At 43.3% G+C, this 23115-nt stretch overlaps 1 protein-coding gene across 1 annotated transcript; it reads right to left on the bottom strand.

Annotated features, from left to right (window-relative positions):
* Window positions 1-6627: 6627 nt before the first annotated feature.
* Window positions 6628-23097, bottom strand: URB2 (URB2 ribosome biogenesis homolog). The gene is made up of 9 exons (XM_015857915.3): window positions 22858-23097; window positions 22333-22509; window positions 18359-21740; window positions 17271-17431; window positions 14133-14243; window positions 12973-13215; window positions 12238-12328; window positions 10489-10628; window positions 6628-7243 (listed from the first exon to the last, which is right to left on the bottom strand). The coding sequence occupies exons 1-9, from the start codon at window positions 22981-22983 to the stop codon at window positions 7046-7048; spliced, it is 4629 nt and encodes a 1542-aa protein (XP_015713401.2). The 5' UTR covers window positions 22984-23097; the 3' UTR covers window positions 6628-7045.
* Window positions 23098-23115: the final 18 nt, after the last annotated feature.

Raw genomic sequence — 23115 nt, 5'->3', positions numbered from 1 at the left:
TGTGATACAAAGGAGGTCTGGTCCAATGATCTACTAGTCCCTCTTGTTTCTAAACCCGTGAATCTAAATAAACGGGGCAGGAAGAAGACAGAGGTGAAATCATTTAGCGAGCAGCAGAGCATTGCCCCATATGCAAATCGCTGAACTGATAGTGCAGCACTCAACCCACTAAATCAATGGGTAACATCCATTTACTGCATACTTGTGTGCACTCTGAGAGAACAACAGACAGTGTTTGAGGGATAAAGATGGAGCAGGAAAGCAAGAGTACATTTGGTTTAGATTATTTGCAAGTTTTCAATGCCCGAGCCTTCCTGCCAGAATCTTTCATGGCCTTTGTCCACCTCCTGAGTCCTGCAACTCATCCACTGTGAAATGATGTGCTAGATTACGCCGGTTCTCATAAAAGCACCTAAGTCATCCTAAGTGTATGTAAATTCAAGCTTTCAAATAGGCTTTTCTTCACCTTGCAATTGCAAGCTATTTTTACATTCCCCTTTCCTGCTGCAGGTCTCAGCCAACCATGACCTCCTTTTTTGCAATTGCCCGTGCTAGCATAAACGTCGGGTCGATGTGTGGTGACATGTAGGTTAGGGGAGACAGAAGCAACAAAGGCTACACAGATGCCAGGTGGGAGTTGCAGGGGTAGGTGGAACTACACCCAGAATGAAATTGCTCCTCTTTTCATACAGCTGCTTTATTTACCTCTGTACCCTGTTCTTCTCATTATCCCTATTCCCTTTCAAGTCTTTGCTATTAAAGTTATTAGGAAAATTATTCATTCAATTGCTTGCAGAAGCTGCGCAAAGATAAATACATTCAGCTTAATAAACCTTGTTAGCAGGAAGGAAGCGGAGAATGCCTAATTAATGTATTAATGATTATAATGCACTTCGAAGACGAGAAGTGCCATGAGCTCCAAGGGCACACTTCTGCCCCTAGAAATCCCTAGGAATTGTGTGAGGGAGTTCATTCTAAACATTACCACTACCGCAGTGTGGCAGGGAAAAAGACACATGTCTTCTCAATGCCTGCACATATGTCTTTCAGAAACTGCTTCTGTGTTAAGACAACATGGCTACATATTCTTCTCCAAAAACAGGTACAGAAGAGTGCTAGGAGGTACCACTTAATGCAAGTTGTCCACGCTGCCCATATATATGGCCTAGCTGTGATACCACTGTACTTACCTAGGAAGAACAGATTGAAATTTCAAGGCATCGGAAGGAAGTTTAACACCACCACCTCTTACCATTCACACTAACAGATTTTCTCCAACTCCTAGTTATGTTCCGTCTCCCCTCAAACGTAAACCCTCTCTAACAAAGGAGATGCAAAAGATCTGGTGATGGTCTTACAGTAGCAGCATCTTAGAGCAAAAGTGAGGGCAATGGAACAGCAGATGATAATCCACGGTTATTGCATGGAAAGAACTCTTGGGTCAAAGATTTCCAGCTGGTGAAATTTCCATGGTTCAGGAACAAAGGTATTTCTCCTCCCCAGTTTTGTCCTCACCCAGACAATGCAGCACATGTTGATATCTGAAGAACAGGTCTGCCCCTTGCAGCAGTACAAAGCCTGCCTTTACAGCAAGAGAAAATAAGTAGCTTAGAAAGTCTCCTAGTTGTCACTGCACAACAAAATATGAGCTGCTAATAACAGGTTTCTTAGACACACATTTCCTTCGGAGGTGTTACCAGAAGGTGCATACTCTCAGCTCTCCCTGTTATGGACTTAGGTTATGAAAACTTTAATGAACGTAATTTAAAATGTCAGTCTGAAGAAATCAGGTACTAGAAGCACACATTTGCATAGCTGTCTCCTGAAAACACTGAGCAGACTTGACAAGTCTTAGAAAGGAAAGTAAAATGCACATTAAAAGAACAGCAAGTTTCATGTATGTCTAGTGGGAGGACAAAAGGGACAGGAATTATGCTGTCAGTCTACATGTTTTCCAACAATCACTTAGGATTCTGTGAATAAATGCAATGATGCTCTATTACTTCACACCCTCAGCGTAGCCAGGTACCCACAGAGCACCGCACAACCTGTGAACCTCACAAGTCCTACCAAGGGAAGACTCGTAACTGTGCAAGGGCCAAAGAAAACACGGCCTAGGCCAGAAGCCAAACGAAAGCCCTGAGCTTAATTCACAGAATCATAGAATGACCCGGGTTGGAAGGGACCTCAAGGATCATGTAGTTCCAACCCCCTGCCTGGCAGGGCCACCAAACATACACATTTACTAGATCAGGTTGCCCAGGGCCCCGTCCAACCTGGTCTTGAACACCTCCAAGGACGGGGCATCCACAACCTCCCTGGGCAGCCTGTTCCAGGGCCTAACCACTCTCGTAGTATTCCTAACAGTGGGTGCTGAAAATCCATTGCATCACTGTGACCCATTGACAGGAACAACCAGCAGTTACTGGTGTCTGGACAGCCTGTGTCCAACTTTACAAGGTTAACATCAGTAGCTGTTTGCTCGTGTCTTTTCTCTGGTGATAAGCATGGACAGTTACTTTCCCTGAGGGGATTATGGGCTGACAATTATTGAGTGCACTAAGAGTAATAAATCAGCCTTTCCCCCCCCCCACAAATTAATGCCCAAGCTGATAAAGCTGAGGCCTTGTTTGTGCGGGCCATGTAATTCACCAACAGCAGTAACAGATCCAATTTGTTTTTATGGATTTGTCTGTTTGTGCCACAACATGAAAATGTGATTGTTTTGTATCATGGGCACTTACTCTTCACTCTGTTTCTTGGAGAATTAACAAAAGCTGAAGCCAGCAATGCTGCTCCCTGGGGTTACTGAAGGGAACTCCCACACGCTGCTCTAAAACTGGCATGAAAAACTAAACATAAACCAGTCACTTCTCGCTGCAGTACTGTTTCTTCTCCCACCCTCTGTCTCTCACACCTGGTCGTGTGTAAGGACAGCGAGTGCCTGCTCACAGTTCACACCGCAGCACACAACAAACTGCCTGCAATCAAAAGAGGATTCTAGGCAAAAGCAAAGGAAGTTTAAGATGCGCTGACAAGCAGAAGCAGCCTGATTTTCTAAGCTGCTCTGCTTTCAGCTACCAGGAGCTTCTTTCATTCTTCTAAGCTGCTGATTCCTACCCCAAATCAGATCATTTACAAGGTTACCTCAACAGCAAAGAACTTTGGCAATAATATGTCTGCACTCCAAGAGCTTTTGCTCTTTCTTCCCTTCTTCCCCACAACAGCAGCCATCCAATGACCCTCAATCCTCAGGACAGTGATGTTCAGTTCTGTCCCTCTTTCTGAGAAGCCACAACACAGCTCTGTGAAAGCCTGAAAAACCAACCCCACAAGTGAGGGCTACAGGAATAAAGCAAGGGGTTCCTGAACCTAACAGAAAACTCAGCTGCTTAATGAACAAACAAGGGACATGTCCTTGACTCCTCCCTTCTTTTATTCTTTGCTTGCTTTCCAAATCCACTCTACAGCTATCAGTTGAAAGATTCTTGTCCTCTGGCAGCGGGGAAGAGTTGAAAAGGCATTACAGACACTTCTCCACTGGCCCCAACGCTTTGGCATCTGCCATGAGATGTCTGGCTGAGGGCAAGAGATTCACGGAACAGTCCCTCTAGGAAGCAGTTGTGAATCTAACTGCAACAGAAAGCAATCAAAACAACACCAGCTGCTTTGGGGCAGATGTTGATCTCCACCAACCTTAAAAATGTCAAACTTATGTGTCAGAATAAGGTTTTTCTGACCTAAAAACTATACTGAACAAGGATGATGCAGCTGCTGCTGACAAACTGTTGCATGCCTGTACCCCTTGCCTTCAGCCTTGGATTAGAAGTTACCTGCAAAAGACAAAGTGAATTTTGACATCTTCACTCCTCACTATCTTTAGAAATAGGTAGACAAAAAAATCAGCATCCTTTTTCAGGAAGGAAGGGATAGAAGCACAGCTTAAGCACCTGGGGTGCCATAATTCATTCCTCCAAATTCTCGTGAAGAACTGTTTAAGGGTTTGCTTGAGGGCTCTCCTAGACTAAAAGCTCTGAGAAGGTTATAAGGACATACTTTCTTTCACAAATTTCCCAGGCTTTAAAACTGCCAACACCCCTCAAAATGTACGTTAAAAAACTGAATACAAATCAGTGTTACTCCTTAGCAAGTCAGGTTTCAGTTCTATTCATGTCTGACAAATCTTACAGTGTAGATACATCAACACAAGCATCGTCCTTTTTGGAAGACTTAACCATTTGCAGAATACTTCACTAATTGTCCTACAGTGGCAAAACAGCCAACAAGCAATACAATGGCACTTTTACATGTATTATTAGGGGAAAAAAAAGAAATCAAGCAGTTATTTTGCTGAAAATTATATATATATATATATATATATTCCCTTGGTTGCAAATACTGCTTAATACACAATTCTCCATCCAAACAGCTAGAATCTGTTTCAAGCAAAAAAGCCATTACTGCACCTCAAGGCAAGTGTACCTACAAGTCAGTGCAACACAAAAAGACCGTCCAGCCCCAGTACAGCAATTATCACTGCAGACATCCAGTGGTACAATAATAATGATGTGGGAATCTCTCAAGGTAGTCCTTTACTTGCGCTATTATGTTTCAGCCAACAAGGAAGCTCTGGGAGGAGCCCTCTGTTTGCCAAGCCACATACCCACATTATGGTAAATAAACCAAAGTTACTGATCTGTTTTGAACTCAGAACATTGTCTCCTCTCAAAAGGTAAGAAAAAAGTCACTTTTTTCTGAACCAGCAGAATAATTTCTGCCATCTTGCACCATCTTTTGGCATTTCTATCCTATATAGTAAGATACATTAAGCATTGAGCACCACCCTCTGATAGGCAGAAAATGCTGATTTTCACAGCAGCTACATAAAAATAAGGGCTACATGCAAACAACATGATCTTTGCCAGTCACGAATGTCATTCTTGCCCGTCATGTCTCTTACTTCACATTTGAGTTTGTTTTGGCAAAGCAGAGCAATGGTCAGGTATAAATGACAGACCCAGGCCAAAATGACCACCACCACACCCAAGGCACACGGCACAGCCACTGGGACCTGATGTATGGGAGGGATTCCTGTTAGCACAGCAGCACCCTTGGAAAAGATGCACTGTATCAACAGTTGGAAATCCATCCAAGGTAACTGCAAAGAACATGCAACTAACGCTTGGCTGGAAGGAAGGATGAAATCTCATCCTTTAGTTTGCTACTTGCAAGTCCTCCAGCTGCCTGGTGCTCAGAGCTTGCAGCCTAGAAAATGACTTGGAAACTAAGATTTCCTGAGGTGCCTTTGTATCTCTGCAGGATGGCTCCATCGTGTGACAAAAGAGGAACACTGCACCCAACGGGAATGTACTCGGTAACAAAGCCTGCTTTCTCAGCATGTGGTCCTATGCCAATGATTTAATTTATGCCAGCTGAAAAACCCAGAGCAGCTCTTGGACAAAGAGAGGGGATTGGCAAATGAAATACTGTCTTATCTTTAACTCCTTTGTAACTTCTACACCGAAACACTGCTTTGTGTTTGAGAGTTTTGCTGGTCAGGCTGGAGAAGGAAGAGAACTGCGGGATAAGCTGTGATCACACAGCAAGCTGGAAATAAAGCTTTAATTGTGGCAGGGTTTTCATTTTGCATTCATTCAAGCCCTGAATCCTTTCTATTGCAAGTCTGCTATTTCTGTCACCAGTGCCCACATAAGGCAGTTACACATTCACATTTCCAAGCCAAGATAATGTTTAGAATAATTAAAGAGTTAATATTGATGAAATAAAATTGATACCAAGTCAAGTAGTTTACCTCCTGTACAGCGATGAGTAAGATGTTATTTACTCTGTGGTCTGCACTCAGGAGCTTTTAAGCTGCGTGTGTGGCTTGCAACCATATGGCTACATCGAGGGAGCTCTGACACTTGCAAACCAGAGCTACTACCTCACTTCCTTCCTCCCCCGCTTTAAACATAGTTCTCCTTTTTTTCACTGCTCTTTCCAGATCCTCTCCCACTGTCCATAACTGTCTTCCTTTTATTAGCAGCCCTCCTCCCTCAGAGCCCATTCAGATCAGTGCAGCTCACACTCATTTCCCTTCTGAAACCAACCAGGCGCTGTACTGTCCCACAACCTCAAGGGCTTAATGCAGCACTACCTGCCCTTCCAACTCTGCCCCACAGCAACATTTCAGCTTTGAAATAAACCACAGAAATGGCACAGGATAAGCCAACAGTAGCAGGCACCTGGAAGGGTCAGAGCTGCCCCAGGGCTGGCAGGAGGCATGGCTCAAGAGATGACCACGGGGCACATCCACCAGGGATTATAAGAGCACTCTTATCACTGAGTGAAAGCAAAGCAGCAAGGCCCAGCTTAGGCCAAAGAGGTCTCAGATAGGTCTTGATATCTCACAAGATAAAAATGCATAGTGAGGGCCTCCACAGCCCAGGTAACTAACTGTTCATTGCTTTATGACAGTAACTTGACCAGAGCTTTAAGTTGTCAGTCTTTCTGATTATCAGAAGGATCACAAGGTAATTCTGGTGGGAAGGAATATCAATAGGTCAGACTGGACTGCTCAGGGCTGGACTCAACAGCAAAACCAACCACATAAGAAGATACAGTAAAGAATTTCAAAAACATGTATTTCTGCAGTATTTCAACAGCTGTGTAGCATTCACAAAGTTCTTCAGTAAAAAAAGTGTAAAGCAACAGCATATAAAAATAAGCATTCTAACTGCTTTAATTCTGTTTACCGTATATATGAGTTATAGCCCTCATAGGCTTTTACACCAGACTATTGCTTCCACTGAAAAGTAACATGATGTGCCAGAGCCTGAAACCTGACATCTGCTGCCAGACTGCAGCACGCTCCCAGCAGGTTCATTTGGGGCCTGCACAGGTGCAGCAGTTCAGCCACTCATGGCACAGAGCGGGGCTATTTTCCATCCCCATCCCACTTACAAAGGTTGGTCACATAAAACAGGATTTTCTGTGCACTGTGAGATCACTTCATAACTGATTACGTGGCACTGGATAGAATTAATCATGCAGTGAACTTTTTCTCCCCCTGTTTTTTTGCTTTGTGGTAGTGGTTGTAATCATTGTAGAGATCCTTAAAGACCTCCCTTACACCTGCTGGTAGCGATGCATTTAAGAATTTGATGTCCTGATCAATGCAAAGGTCAAGGATGTGATATATCCCCTCTGTGAGATGTTTCTTCACAGCCGGGTGCAAAGTCACCTACAAGAGGAACAAAAATGCATTAAACTTAAGGACAAAAAGGCAAGAAAACACCCTTTCCAGTGTGGATGAACATTAAGTGCTGATAACACGTTATTCAGTGCACCTGACCATCTGGAATAGCCCATTAGATAAAATCCAAAGTGTCATATTATTCAATATTTTCCTGATTTTAGCAAATACGCTTTGCAGAACAAGCATGCCTCTTGCAGTAAAATGCATACGACTGCTGCTATACGCATTGCTGCGGCAGCAAAGACATTGATCATCTCTGGAATCATATGAAAACTCTTCAGCAGAAAAACTGTAACTAAAAAACCATAAAATACTTGCCCTGGATTACACATTTCAATAGGTTCTGTGCATCTCATTAGCTGTACGCTAGTAAATTTCAGTGTCAAACAAGCACCAACTTTAGGCTACTCTATGATTCACATTGGGGAGCTGTAACTTACCAACTGGATGTACTCTAGCAATTTGTATCAGAGGATTTCAAGATATAAGCTTTAATAAAAGGAGCCCTCCAAAAGCTCAGGACACGTGTATTTCCTTGATCTAATGCTGGAAATCAAGTACCTCATCATGCAGGAAGTTGAAGGGAGAACTGGGAATACAAGCAAGGACTCCAGACTCCAGACTCTGCCCTGCTTCTGCCACTCCTCCTGCTTAATGCCACAGCCAGCAGAACCAGGCACTACAATCAGGACAACTCCAGAGCCCTCTGGTGCTACAGGCAAACTGGAATTTGTCCTGTGCTCACAAATCACTTGCTAAGTGCCTCACTACCTTCCACAGTGCTGGCCTCTGGCATAGCCAGATTATTTCTGCAACAGAATTGCATCTTATCTTTGCTGAATCCCAAAATTAGCTTTATGCCTCCAGACCTAAGCCTCTGCACTCTAGCCCTAATGAAAATTACATAAAGGCTGTCATTAAAATTCAGACTTCTTTCTTCCTGAGGCAACTAATAAACTTTCCACTAATGAAGTGCACTCCTAATCACTGTGACAGGATCCTGCTCTTTCTGCCCTAAACACAAAAGAGCTAATATATTTTATTAGAGCTGCCAACAATGCTAGGAAAAAACATATAGTGGGCATTAAAGCACATATGTCTTTCTTTTGATCTATGACCCTGAAGAGTTTGCGCATCCTAAAGTTTGATAGCTGATCTATGAGGTTTGTAAAAGAGGTTGTTTCTCCTTACCATACACTAAAGTAACAGAATAGCCGTGCATTGTAGCTCTCAGTGAATGCACTGGATTTGTCTTTTCCTTCCTATAGTAGAGGAGGACAGGGAGCCCCACAGATACTGATACTATGAATTAGACATCCCACTTGGGACAAGCAAGTACCTCAGAACTACAGTTTACATCCTTCACATCATAAATCACACCACATGCATGGCTTATTTGGACCATTCTTGCTTTGGAGTGCAGTTTCCTATAAACACCCTCCAATAATGCTATGGGAAGCCGAAGCAAAGATTTAAACAGATGCCACTACTAACTGGCAGTTAATTATGCTTGTAAGTGTTTTATGGTCTATATAGTTAGCACAAGCAATTTGTCAAGCATTACAGAGCACCTGATGTGAGACATTAAGAGCGTGAAGAGGCATTTCACTATTGCTGACTCAAGCAAGAGTTTATAGACAAAAAGAGAAGAGTGCTGTCAACAGTGTGAAAGTGGCTATTGATGCCAACCACTCCAGCAAAGAAACATTCTAGGTTATAACAAAACAATTCACTGGGGTATTTATTTCCTGGTACAGAGGAAGCTCTGAGGGAACTACTACACAACCTCACTGGGAAAAAGCGACTGTTTGGGCCATTAGCTAATGTAAGTTTTAGCTTGCGCATCTTTAAAAGGGGTTCCAGTAAGTGTGCAGATACTCACATAAAAACTTAAATTTAACATATTTTTCTCATTTCCCTTTCACAGATCACCCATGGTCTTCAGATATATGCTAAAAGCCACTCAAATGGACTTGGATGAGATAAACAACTACAGGATTTTTTTCTCTCCCTCAGCAGAACAACATAAAAGATATCTATGTGTTCCTTCAAGACGAGCATGCTGAGTCCTCCCTTTCCTCTAATATCTATCAATTCTCACCAGTTTAACGGTGAAACAAATCATCATCTACTTGTTCTTTCAGAGACTGAAAACACACCTTTGTCATAACTTCTTGTAGTTCACTACATAAATTCACTTTTCCACACCCAAAGGTTTCATGCATATATTCCAACATGCAGTTTCAACTATCATGCACCACTTCCCATTCATCAGCAAAACTCTTCTAAAAGTCTCACAAGACTCTGTACTCAAGCTTTTAACTTGAAAGGTCATTTGACAGTTCAAGCCAGGCTTCACTTTGCGTAAAGACTCTACATTCAGCAGTGAACAAATTTCAGTGAAGTTCACAGCCAGTTCAATAGAAGAGAACTAGTCTTAATTCATCCCTAGTTTTTCACAGAGTGGTTTAGGTTGGAAGGGAATTTAAAGATCATCTGGTTCCAATCCCCCCCAGATCTTCTAATAGATCAAGTTCTCCAGGACCCAGTACAATCCTGCCTTGAATGCCTCTGTTTATAAGCTCCCCTTTGAGGGACTGTAGCACAAAAACAGCATCTCTTGTGCAGGTCCTTTGACAATAATTTTTTTTATGGCAAAACTGACTTTCAGAAGAATGTGAGGTTCAGATGAAGAAACAGCTTTTAGGGGAGTTTCAGATTGGCTATCTGGAAAAACTTCTTTGTCATGAGGGGTGTAAAACACTGGAACAGCTTCCCTAACAAAGCGGTTGATGCCCCATGTGTGTCAGAGTTCAAGTGGCATTTGGATAACGCCCTTTCTTAGTAATATGCTTTTATTTTTTGGAGTCCTGAAGTGGTCAGACATGGCATCAAATAGTCTTCTTACCACAGAAAAAGATTTAATAAAATTCAGCTCTGTATTTTTGGTCCGTGTCCAGACTAGAACCACAAATTATTAGCAGGTATTGATAATGCACGCAGCATTCAAATCCTAGTGAAATATCAATTCATTATGTTGGAGAGAATGGTGATTTGAATTTAGGTCTTGTTGTGAGAAGCTAGGCTGGCTCGGGCCTGCCCTTTTACAAAGTTTGTAGTTGGGTAAGAAAGATTCTCAGGAACTCTTCCTCAAAATAAGTCTGGATCAGAACTGTACCCACATAAGGCATATGCCAATACCATGGCACTTTCAAAACAGAACACATTACCTTCTGCAATTCGGTCACATACTGAGCCACAATGAAAGCAGAAAACAAAGTGAATTCCTCTGTTTTTGCAGCAATGTGACTATACATCCGTTCCACAAGGTGTGCACATTTCAGTATAACTTCAAATTCATCTGTGTTGCCTAAAACAGAAAGCAAGTTGCAATCTGTTATTCAAATGTAAAAAAACGCAGTTGAAAAACAAACCAAACTCACACAATCTTCTCTTAATTCTTTAACTACATGAAGCGAACACCAGCAATTTTATCACCACCCCTTTTATCTTTTCTTAAAAAGCCACAACAGAGAGGTACCCCCACACGCATCTCTTACAATGGCTGATTTGTAAGAGCACACTAATTCCATCTCCACACACACTGCAGTGTAAGAGGCATCCATTAGATATGCTGAAGAGTCAAAAGCAGCAGCTATCATCCCTGCCAAGATTCAGTCCCAGCTAACACCGCTGAAGAGAAAACAAGGAGACTGGGAAGTAATATTCTCTACCTGATAGAAAATCACAAGACATCTCTTAGAAACAGCACAGCAAGAAAGCTCTCTGATGACATTTATTATGTGGAATATAAAAGCAGAAGCGACAGCACTAGAGATATTAAAGTGAGACTGGAGAGATCACCTGAGAGTTCACTCTTTCAGTACATAGTGAATGAAAAGAACCATTACAAACAAGGAAGAAGGGAAATCTAGACATCACTTCCTCATTATTTTATGCAAATAAAAGAATTCTGCAAGGATATACAGTATGTTTTCAAGTCTGAGGATGCCATATACCTGTAAATTTCCTTTAACCCTGTCTAACAAAAATGTATTAGAGATGACAATAAATTCTGAGCTTGGCACCAGTTTAGCACCACCTTTCTTCTAACCACTAAACCACAGTTGGCATGTTCTCCCATTATGCATATATATGAGTATCAACATTCACACACAGCTGTGGGCAACACACATCAGCTGAGATAAAACTGAACATGGAATAACTTGTAGGTCACGAGTGGAGAGATGCGACACAGACAAGTTGCCAGTCAGGTCAACTTGCCTCAAAGCATTACCGTGATTAATGACAGGGTATTTGTGTTCTGGCCAGCACAAAAATACAGGACTGTGAACATCCTTCACTTAGTTACTTTGACACTCATGCTTTAAAGTCATTGTGAATTCTTTAACAACTTCCAGTAAAGTGTCTATATTTTCTTTAACTTTTTTTTAAGATACTTAGCCCCAGTAACCTGAATGTCTGGGCTGTATTCACCCAAACAGTTGAATATTCAGGTCTGTAGTAAATGGTTTCAGCCTCAAGAAGCTAACATTCAGCAGAATCAGTTCAGGACTCTCATTCAGATGTGCTAGTATGCATCAGCTGAGTTCACAGCCCCCCTGCTATAAAACGTCTGTATCACTCTCAGGCACAAAGGCTAATAGGAAGAGCAGAAATTGGGCACAGTAAGCCTTACTGCACACCAATCATCTGCCAGACAGTGAGGAGTACCTTATTACCCCCAAAGAAGTACTGCCTGGATGTAGCTCCACAGGAGCTCCAGTTATGTTCACATGCCCAATATGCTATAAAGCTAATCCTCAAATTTACATACAGAACAGAAAGGGCTAATGGTTTCAATGCCATGGGTAGGTCTAGAGGACTTTTCATCTGTTGCCAGACTGCCCTGTCCTGCGTCTCCTCTTGTTGAACATACAGTTATAGTGCAAAGTATGAAAATAGAAGAGAGATAGAACCTTTGTCCCCTCTCTGACGTCCTTCAACCATGACAGAAGCAACCAGACAATGAAAACTGTTCAGAAAAGATGGTGCAGCTTTCAACATCACCTGCAAAGACATGAAGTAAAAACACCTGAGATTACATAGTAAAGCATGTGGCAAGGGCAGATGTATATACCATTCCATAGTAAGAAGGAATTTAACTCCTGAGAAGGAAACTATATGGCTTATAGAAGTATTAGGAAAAAAAACTATCTTCTCATTCTTCATCTGTACAGAATCCAGCAGATGAGAATCCTGGAGCAGGTCTACATTCATGAGGATACTCAAATATAAATAATAAGCAAACATCACTTTAGAGCTACTCCATCTCCCCCAAAGCAACACTTGAATTTGTACTCTCACATGGAGGGAATTTGCACTTGCTGGTGGAGAACACAGGGACCAGTAACACTACAGACCACTGTGAAAACAGTCTGGATAGGCAGCTTTTACCACAGGCTCTTAGCAAAGGCACACTATGTTGCTGGAAAAGCAATCTGCTGCTGACAGCTCACAAAGCAGTCATAACACAGCAGAGTAGTAATTGAAGTGATGTGATTTTGAGGCTCTTATATGAAAAGTGGTACAAAGCACTTTCACGGAAGCAGAACAAATAATATCAAGACAGCTCTTAAGAAGTTTCTCTTTGCCAGATTCTGTCCTGGTTCTTTCTACTTTTTCTCTCTTTTCCCACCACCTCAGAGATATACCTTTGGGTGACACTGCACAATAGAGAACAGCACTTCATGGACTCCCAGAAAGACATTGCTATAGTCTTCTATCTTCAGATGATCCAGGGGGACTTTTAGGAGGATGCTGAATGCCAATGCCACATGGTGTGGATTCAAGAGAATCCCTTCTCCTTGCCTTAGCAGAGCTGCTGTGGTCTCCAGAATAGGTACAACTATGGTGGAAGTCAATGACTGGTCCTGACAGGCCTCTTTGGTTTGCAGCTAAACAAGAAACAGAGAAAGAATGTGTCAGCCACCTTTCATAAGCATTCAAACAACAGAGAACTACAGTGCTCTGACTTCAGTCATTAGAACTAGACTGGTGCAAGCTAGACTGTAGAGAGACTCCTTCATTTTTAGCAATTTTGCTGTAACTGTATCCTGAGCAGAGGATGAATGTGATGTTTTTCAGGTGAGCACTGCCATAAATGTGGAATTGTAACTATTCCCCAGCTTCCTGATAAAGTGGACTACTCTGCACTACAATAGGCAGCATCTCTTTGCACTTCCTCATGAGTGCATTAATCCAGTTCTCTCTTCTGCAAGCATGCAGAAAACGAGCAGAAATTGCAAGTTCTGTTTCCCAGCACCGTAGAGCCAGCATCTGACAAACAGAGGTCTAGATAGAGATACATCACCATAATAAAAGAAAAAAATAAAAGACATAGCTAGGTTTGGATGTTGCACAGTCAAGGACATAAAGCTCAGATTTTTTTTACTGTCAGTTAAGTTTCCTATTCTAAAAGCAGTTCATTTTTTACTGTGAGCATTTTTGTTGTTTTGTTTGTTTTGCTGCTGTTAGCTTTCTTTGTGACATATGGCTGGTGGTTTTCCTCCTCCTTTGTACAGGGAGGAGGAGGACAGGAGATCCAATCTTTCTCTGCAGCCTAACAAGCCTCTTCCAAGCTCCAGATTACACACTGCAGTCCCAGAGAAATTATTAAGAAGTGGATGACTTACTTACAGGAAGAGGTTTACCTGACAAAGGTGAGAAAAGATCTACACAATACAGTACCAGTGAATGTGGTATGGATACCTTTTTATTCCAGTATTCCTTTGTGCATGTAAAAGATGTAATTACTACAGACTCCAGCAAATAAAAGGGATAGGTAATGAAGTTACAATAAATAGATACTTACAGCTAAAGCTGTGATTATCTGTGGGCTGGCAAACCAGAAAGCTTTCTCTTTGTCTCCACTTAATGGGCAGCTGAGCAACAATTTGATTAGTGTAATAGCTGACAATACTTCCTGCAGAAAAGCAGATTGACAATCAGTCACGGTACAAGGTGCACTGGTTCCTTTCAAGCACAAAAGAGCTCTTTCAAGGGCCGTGGCAGTTCTGAGCGTTACCAGAGCCTTGACACATGAAAGCGCAGCTCTCTGGAAATAGCAAAATAATTAGCAGCTTGGTGAAATCCAGTGTGCTGAGCAGCACGAGCCCAAATGTACTGCCTGCTACCTTTATTTTAGAGTCAACTTACTGTATGAAAAGGTTTAAGTGATTTTTAAGAAAGGAAAGCCTTTTTTAGCAGCCACTACATAGCAGAAGGAAGCAGGAGGAGCATAGGGACATTGGTATACCAAGAATGCTGCATTCTGCAGCAAGACTTTTGCTTGTTTAAAAAAAAATAATAATCTGCTTTTGACAAACTGAATAAAGAAACATATTACAAATCAAAGGAAAAAGGTCTTATCCCCATATATCAGCCTTGAGGCATATGCTTATTTATCCCAGTGCTTATATACACTCAGGTGGGTAGACTTACATGCATATACAGGAATTCCAGATGTACTTTCAAACAGCCATCAAGAATTGAAGATGCATATTCATGTCTATTTCTGAGAAATAAGACAATCAGATAACTCCTATGTTTGATCCAAGATCTGATCTCAAATCACTGAGTTTTCTATGGAGGGTGCAGGTGGCTTTTTAGCCTGAAGTGTTCCATGTGTTACCACTGCTGCTTAAGCCTTTCTGGAGAAGAGCATGGTAAAAAGGTACTGAGCAGTATCCGGCTATTACAAGGTAAGTCATTTCAGAAACAAAGACTGAAAGCACACGTGCAGCCTTTGCTTTATTTAAAACTACTATCATTTTTAAAAAGGATGTCTTTAAACTTGTGAAGAAGAGTCACAAACAGAAGTTAAATTAATGGACTGCTAACATCTGTTCTGGAAGAGCTCTAATCAATAAGTAAAAAAAAAGATTCAGCATGGCAGAAATCTTCAGCATCACAGATGTGATTTCTGTTGACACTACATGGAATTAAGGCTACTGAGTCATTAAAGTGGAGCCACACTTAGCAAGGGAAAAAATAACAAGAAGGAATTCTATAGTTATAATGATCAGAAGAGTTGATCCAAGGAGAGACTATCCTCTCTGATAAGTGACAAGGGAGAACTGGTTATAACAGACATGGAGAAGGATGAAGGACTCAACAAGTTCTTGACCTCAGTCATTCCTGGCAGTCAGGCTACCCACATCTCTCATGGCCCTGAACCTCCAGGCAGCAGCTGGAGGAGCAAAATCCCTCCTACTTTAAGCAAAGACCAAGTTCAAGACCACCTGTTGAGGCTGAACATGAGTATGTCCATATGAGTCTGGAGGACATGCATACCAGAGTCCTGAAGGAGTCAGCTGATATGGACACCAAGCCACTCTTCATCCTATTTGGAAAGTCATGGTTGCCAGGTGAAGTCCCCAGTGACTGGAAAAAAGGGAAATATCACTCCCATTTTTAAGAAAGGGAGAAAGGAAGACCCAGGGAACTACTGGAAAACTACTGGCTGGTGAACCTCAAATCTGTATCTGGAAAGATCACGGAGCAGATCCTCCTAGTAAAGGCATACACAAGGTGAAACAGTGATTCAAGACAGCCAGCACAGCTTCATGAAGGCAAATCATACCTGATCAACCTAGTGGCCTTCTTTAATGGAATGATGGCATTGATGGCAGACAAACGAAGGGCACCTGGTATCATCTACCTTTGATGTGGTTGCACACTTTCTCTCTAAATTGTCAAGATACAGATTTGAAGGCTATACCACTCTGTGGACAAAGAATTGGTTGGACTGTTGCAGCCAGAGAGTTGTGGTCAACAGCTCTATGTCTAACTGGAGGCCAATCACAATGGCATCCCCCATGGGTCCATCTTGAGACAAGTGCTCTTCAACATCTTTACCTACGACACAGACAGTGGGATTGAGTGTACTCTCAACAAGTTTGCTGATGACACCAAGAGAAGAGGGCCTATGTGAACCTAATGAGGTTCAACATGGTGAAGAGCAATGTATTGCAGTTGGGTTGAGGCAATCCCAGATATGTGTACATACTGGGAATAGAATTCATAGAGAGCAGCCCTGCGGAGAAGAACTTGGGGGTTCTGGTGGATGAAAAGCTTGTCATGAGCCAACAGTGTGCACTTGCAACCCAGAAAGCCAACAGTATCCTGGGCTGTATCCAGAATGGCCAGAAGGGTGAGGGAGGGAATTATCTCCTTCTACTCTGCCCTTCTGAGGCCCCAACAGGAGTACAGCATCCAGGCCCAGGGCCCCCAGCACAAGAAAGACATGAGCTGTAGGAGCAAGTCCAGAGAAGGGTCATGAAGATGATCAGAGGGCTGACTTCTTCTATGCAGAAAGGTTGAAAAAGCCAAGCTTGTACAGTCTATAGAGGGGAAGGCTGCAGGGAGATCTCATTGCAGCCTTCTAGTACTTCAGGAGAGCTTATAAACAGGAGAAATGCCAACTATTTACATGGATAGATAGTGACAGGACAAGGGGATTGGTTTTAAGCTAAAAGAAGAGAGATTTAGGTTAGATGATAGGGAGGAAACTTTTTTACTCAGAGGGTGGTGAAGTACTGAAACAGGTTGCCAAGCGAAGCTATGGATGCCCCATCCCTGGAGGCATTCAAGGCCAGGTTGGATGGGGCTTTGGGCAGCCTGATTTAGTGGGTGGCATCCTTGACCATGAAGGGGGTTGGAACTAGATGACCTTTAAGGGCCCTTCCAATCCAAATCATTCTGTGATTCTATGAAAATGGTCAGAAAGTTTTTCCAGTAAGTTTCCATGAACACTCCACCTCTCTCAGTCTGTGTCCATAGCATACCTCAACACAGTTACCAAACTCTTTAACCACATAAGTTAATTTCATCAACCCATAAAGCAGAAAGAGGAAAAAATATTTAAGCAGATGCTATTCAGTTAACACATTTTTTCAAGTTACAGAAAACTGAAGAAAGATCTCGACAATAAACCAAGCTCATTCCTTACTGCAGCCTTCTGTTGCCAAGTGTTCCTCATTTCAAGTCCCTGCAGCAGCAGCCTCATTATGGCATAAAATTCTTCGGCAGAGCAGTTTCCCAGTAGCTGCACAACAACCTCCATCAGCTCCACCTGTATGTTTTGAATCACCTGAATTGTGACCGCAGGACCTGTACATTGAAGAGGCACAAAGCAAGTCTCAGTTTTTAGGACAGAGACTTGCATGGGTAGAAACAAGGTGAATCAAAAGCTTAAACAGCAGCATGGGTACTTTTTCCAACAATCAAATTTATAATAGGCCCCAAGTTTCATAGTTTCATGCGGGTTGGAAGGGACCTTAGAGATCATCGAGTCCAGCCCCCGGGATTCGAGCCTCTGTGTAGCAGAGCGGCACTTCTACCACTTGCGCCACAGGGGGGATTCGAACTCCGGGCCCCAGTGTTGCAAGGCGGCGTCTTTAACCACTGCGCCACCGGGGCACACATTCCCTTTATCCCAAAGTATTCCCTTTATCCCCACCACCACTAGTGCAATGAATTGCTGTTCTCAAGTATTTACTACCATAGAGTCTACAGAAAAATCACTGTACTGATAAAAAGCTATCCAAAGCACTGAAATGCTACAATAAAGCTTGTGCAGAAGCAAAGGAAATGAGCTACACAAGCTGTCGGTGTATGCAAGTGCTGGCCAGAAAGCCATCATAAGTCAAAAAGGGAGTTAAGCTGACAAAGTTCAGATCTCCACTGATCACAAGTCATACTCTTCAACTTCTCAATTATTACTACATAGACAGTCCTGAACTAGTTTACATTTTAGACTACTCTGAAGGCTTGCTTCTCAGTTCCACAAGTATCCACTTAATTTGTGTCAATGACTAAAAAGTCTACCTTAACAGGAACATATATTTTAATTTATGTAATGCCGTATCTATTTATTTAAAAAAAAAAAAAAAAGAGAGAGAGAGAAAAAATAGCTTTTTACAGCAACTATCATCATCTCCTCAAGTTAAAGCACTTCAGCAATCTAACACTAAGAAAGCCAGGCACAGATTGCTGTGCAAAATTAGTGATGGAAGTGAAGAAAGGGAGATTCCATACCAGTGAGAAGCTTTTTGATAGCAAAAACAACAGTGACTGCATTTTCTTTTCCAGGATACAGCTCCGGTACTGAGCAGAAGACTGCTAAAAACTGCAAGGCAGACTGAAGGAACTGCAGGTGAGCTCCTGCAGAGAGCAGATCTCTCAGTATCTGAGAGTAAAACTTTCGGTACAGTTTAACACGTGATTGCTCCAAAAACGCACAGAGCTCCTCAGGATTCTTTTGCCAGCCCTTTCTGACAGCATGGCTCAGATCTGCCTTGAGAAGAGTCGTGACAGATGGTATAAACGCTACAGGCAAATGGTGGTTTTGGGTGTTACTCTGAAGACCATGCTCAATGGCTCTTCCCATCTGCTGAACTACTGACTCCAACAAAGCAGACAGTATGTCTGTAGACTGCAGCTTCTTTTCTGGTTGCTGCTGAAGATAGAGCGTGAGGACGTGACACAGTGTGGTGAATGACATAAGCAGTAATTGCTCAGCTGCAGGATTCCAGGTTTTCCAGCACTTGCTTTTCACTGCACCAGCATCTGGCTTGCAGCTTGCGAGGAAGGAGACGAACTTTTCCAAGTTAAGCCTCACACTTTGCCTTCTTTCAACAATCATCTGAAGAAAGTGTTCCAAAGAGGCTTGGGCTTCCTGGATATACTCTGCCCAAGCATGAACAGTCAAACTATCAGTAAAGGATTTACTAGCTGTGAGCTGGGAGGTTATGATGGCCTCAAGAACATCACTGGCATGAAGAACCCTAAAAACAGAGTTGGCATTCTTGCCAGCTTGCAGACACCTCAGGAGATGGAAGCAGGTACTTATAAATTTCAATGATAACAGCTTGCTGCAGGAGGCACCAGTCCTAGTATTGGCTATCAGGGACAGCAGCAACAGAAAACACCGGATACAGTCAGAGGGAAGAAGATTGTCTAGTTTCAGAAGAGAAGTAATTTCTAGCAAAGTCAGGCAGCTTTCTACTTGACTTTCCTTCAGGATGACAGGGGAACTGTCTTTTGATAACAATAATATACACTGGGCAACCTTCTCCAGAGTTTTCCAAGATAAACTGGGCTCATCTTGTTGTTTGTTTTCTGACTGTGCTTCCAATGCATCAGTTGTTTTGCAAGAAGCCGGGATTTCTTCATGCCAAGAGATATGATCTGCAGACAGCTGCAGAAGCTGTAGATGGACCGAATCCTGAGCAGCAGAGGGCAGCACCCTAGCAAACTGATTAATAAGGCTGGTCAGAAAAGCACAATGTAGGACCTTCATCTCGGGGAGAAAGGGACTGTACATCAAACTCAGACAGATGTTTCCAATGCTGATGGAAGGCTCCTGGTCTGCGGCAGCTTCCTGCGTTCTGGTCAATACTAATGCCTCCAAAAGCACATTTGCAATGTACTGTACATTATTCAGGGAAATATATGGCAAAAGGATAGTCAGGTTGGAGATGACAAGGTGCCAGTGTGCTGTGGGGTAGGTGAGATCATTTATTGCACTGATATCTCCATCCCACGGTTCAGATTCTCCTCTGCTCATGCTGGCTCTCCCAGACTCTATGATGAAAGCTGCAGCTTGCTGCAAGGCCTGTACATCAGCTTCAGTCTGCATTAAAATCATCTTCATTTTCTGAAGTGCAAGCAGTTCTAAGCAGTATTTACTAGCGGAGGTAAAACTACTTGCAAGTTTCATTACTCTCTCCCAATGCTTCTCCTCCACACCAGGGATGAAAATTGAAATGTCCCAGGGCTTTGTGGCAGAGGCAGTAGTAACACCATCAGTTTCAGCTGTTGGGGACACATATTTACAGCAGCTAAGACCAAACAAAGTGTCTATCTCAATCCAAGTGTAAACAAGAAGGAGAGCAGAGTCGCTGACCTTTCTTAACCAAAGGTCTAGCTTCTTTTCCTCTCTCCTAGGAACCTGCAGCAGCTCTATCAGTGGACAAATTATTCCTTGCTGCATCTTGGCCAGCAGATTCTGCACGCGAAGAACCACAGGGGAAGGAGTGACATCATCTAAGCTCCTCATGTTGAACAGAAAAGCGTGCAGCACTGAGCTCAGTGTCATCAGTTTCAAGGCCATGTCAGCAGACCCTTCAACTACAGGAACAAGGAGCTGGCATTTCTCCACTAAGAGACACACAATGTCCAGAATCTGGTTGGGTGGCAGCTCAAGGAGACACTCGCGAAGCTTCACTGTCAATCCAGCAGACAGGACTGGCAGCCTCAGCTCATCAACAGCTGGCCAGCAAATGACTGTCAGAACCTCCTCAAAAAGCCGTGGGAACTGTCGCAGCTTGGAGTATGTCTGAAACATGGTGTTGATGAGAGCCTCCTGGGGCTTCTTCGCACGTAGCTCACACACCTGTGCATCAACCCAAGCGGAGGCCACTAAATCAACCAGGTCAGGCTCTATTATAAGGTGGTTTAATGACATTAAAACTTTGAGGCACCTGAACCAAGCAGGGATGGAAGCTTGGGAGTGACTCAACAACATCTGTGCCAGCTTGCGGTAAAACCCAAACTGTACCTCCTTGTGTCGGATGCGGTCACTGGCAATGTTATAGATATCGTTGTTAAGCACCAAGTTCAGAAGCTGTTCCAAAGCAAGGAGCTCTGTGCTCCAGTCTGCAGGGGAAAGCATGTCTTCCCCCACACCCTGCTGTAGGCCAGAGAGCCTGAGACAGTCAAAAAGCCTGGTAAGCATGTGGAAGCACACAAGGTGGTTTTCTGCCTTGCAGTATGAGTCCAAAAAGAGTTTATATAGCAGAGACACTGCACTAGCCACAACAGGTCCATGAATGGCAGGTTCACAGAAGCCACTGCCCAACTTGGTCTGCACAGTGTTTACTGGAAGCAAGAGATTTTTCAAAGCTCCTTTCTTCTTCTCCTGAGGTTCCTGCTCTGGCAGCAGCTCCTCTTTGTAGGACAGGAAGAGCTCAGGCTGGAATAATCCCGCCTGCAGCAATGTCTCTACTTGATTTCGGATTTCCCTGCTCAAGTACTGACGCACATGGTTATCATCTGCTTGCATCCAGCTCCGTGTGGTCAGCAAATGCCTCAGTAGCAGACATGGCTGGAGCAAGTGGCTCGTCAGCTGCCCAAACACACGGTTTGGGTTGGTTTGCTGCCTCTGGATCAGAAGGTACTGTACAAAGGTGAGGTGGAGGATGCTGAACAACTGGGAGCCCACAGCATCATCTGAAGCCAGCTGCTGACATGCCAGCTCAGAGAGCTTGCTGAGGAGGTCAACTAAGAGCTCACTCTTTGCTGTGTAAATGATGGAGAGTGAAGGAGTAGAAAGGATGCCACTGGAGCAACTCAGCACCGAGGCCACGTTTTGCTGGTTTTTTTGAGAACAGGCCTCCGATAACCTTTCATTTATGACCTGAAGGTTGAAAGAAAAAACCCACAGTCAATTTTGTACACAGAGACAAAGCTCATCATAATGAACCAACAACAACTTCTGTGAGCTCTGGAAACAAGAAGGAAGGGAGTTGTACACAGGCATACACAGATTGCCCAGAGAGGCACAGACAGGGACATGGCAGCACTGCAAGCTGATCTGTTGGGATGAGAGAGGGCCCTTGGCTCATTGAGGAAGGAGAAATTAAAAGAATCACTCATCCAGGGTCATTGTGAAAAGCTGCAAGTTCTGAGAGTGGGTCCAGTGAACAGCATGTAAGTACTCATGACAATTGTTACAGAGGAGCCCCTCATTTAGGGAAAAATCATTCCTAAGACTCCCAGGCAAAATGATAATATAAACATTAAATAACATACAAGAAGGCCATACAGAAAGAAACCTTTACTTACCTATTGAAATACTTAATTCAGTTTCCACCCAGATAGTTTGAAGACGTGAAAGGCAGAGGGACAGAATAATGTGGAAAATATTATTGTGAGGAAGGGTCACAGTAGAAAGTAGAAAACAGCCATTGCTATTCAGTATGTTACAAAATACCCATCGTTTTAGTTACCTGTGCAATTGAAAAGCTGAGAGTGATCGTCTTCCCACTCTTCAAAAGATTCTGTAGCCTTCTACTATGGATAACATTGTCTAGATAGGCCCAAAGCTTCTCAACAACTTCATCCTCCAGTTCGAGTTTCTTATTGTAGTATGAAACCAACGTATGGCTTACCCAATCAAGTAATACCTGTTAACAAATGGGGGAAGGGGGGGGAATCACAAACGTGAAAATATGTCAAAACTGGCACCTATTCACAATTATAGCACCCACGTCCTGAGAAGAGCTCTGTGTCCAAGCAGAAAGGGTTTGAACGGGCACAAAAGTCTATTTTTGAAGTTTTCAGTCAACACCTAAATCCTAAGATACTTCATTCTAAATCAGGTGCTGGACCTTCACAGGACTCAGGAGCACAGTAAGCAGCAAGCTCTGGATTTCGTGACTCATACAACCACAGAATCATCGAAGTTAAGACCCCCACAATCAGCTCCGTCCCCACCATCGCTGGGGAAGCTGCTTCTACCAAACGGCGCCTACCTGCTCCTTGTTGGGAAGAAAGCACTGGTGGGAAACCCATGCGAAGCGAGCGAGTTTCAGCTTGTCCTCCCAGGGGGTCTTGGCGCTCTTCAGCTTCAGGTGAACCCCAGAGTAGACGGCCGCCATGGGGACACCTCACGGGAGCTGTGAGGAACGTCCTGCACAGATATGAATGGCAGCCTCAGCCCCTAACACACGCTGCCGCCCGCCGGTCCCACGCCGCTTCCGCCCCTCAAGGCCCCGTAGCCGAGCGCCGAG

This window comes from Coturnix japonica, chromosome 3 (assembly GCF_054131305.1).
Source record: "Coturnix japonica strain WE chromosome 3, WE-NBRP24, whole genome shotgun sequence".
In the NCBI taxonomy this organism is placed as follows: Eukaryota; Metazoa; Chordata; class Aves; order Galliformes; family Phasianidae; genus Coturnix; species Coturnix japonica.
Note: the sequence above shows the minus strand (reverse complement) of the source record. Positions and strands in the feature narration are given on the sequence as shown.

Coding starts and splice junctions, on each gene's coding strand:
- URB2 (XM_015857915.3), bottom strand. CDS start 22,983: ATGGCGGCCGTCTACTCTGGGGTTCACCTGAAGCTGAAGAGCGCCAAG. Junction 17,432..18,358: donor TATCAAAAAGCTTCTCACTG/GTATGGAATCTC, acceptor TTCAATGTACAG/GTCCTGCGGTCACAATTCAG. Junction 13,216..14,132: donor AGATAATCACAGCTTTAGCT/GTAAGTATCTAT, acceptor TTTCTTGTTTAG/CTGCAAACCAAAGAGGCCTG.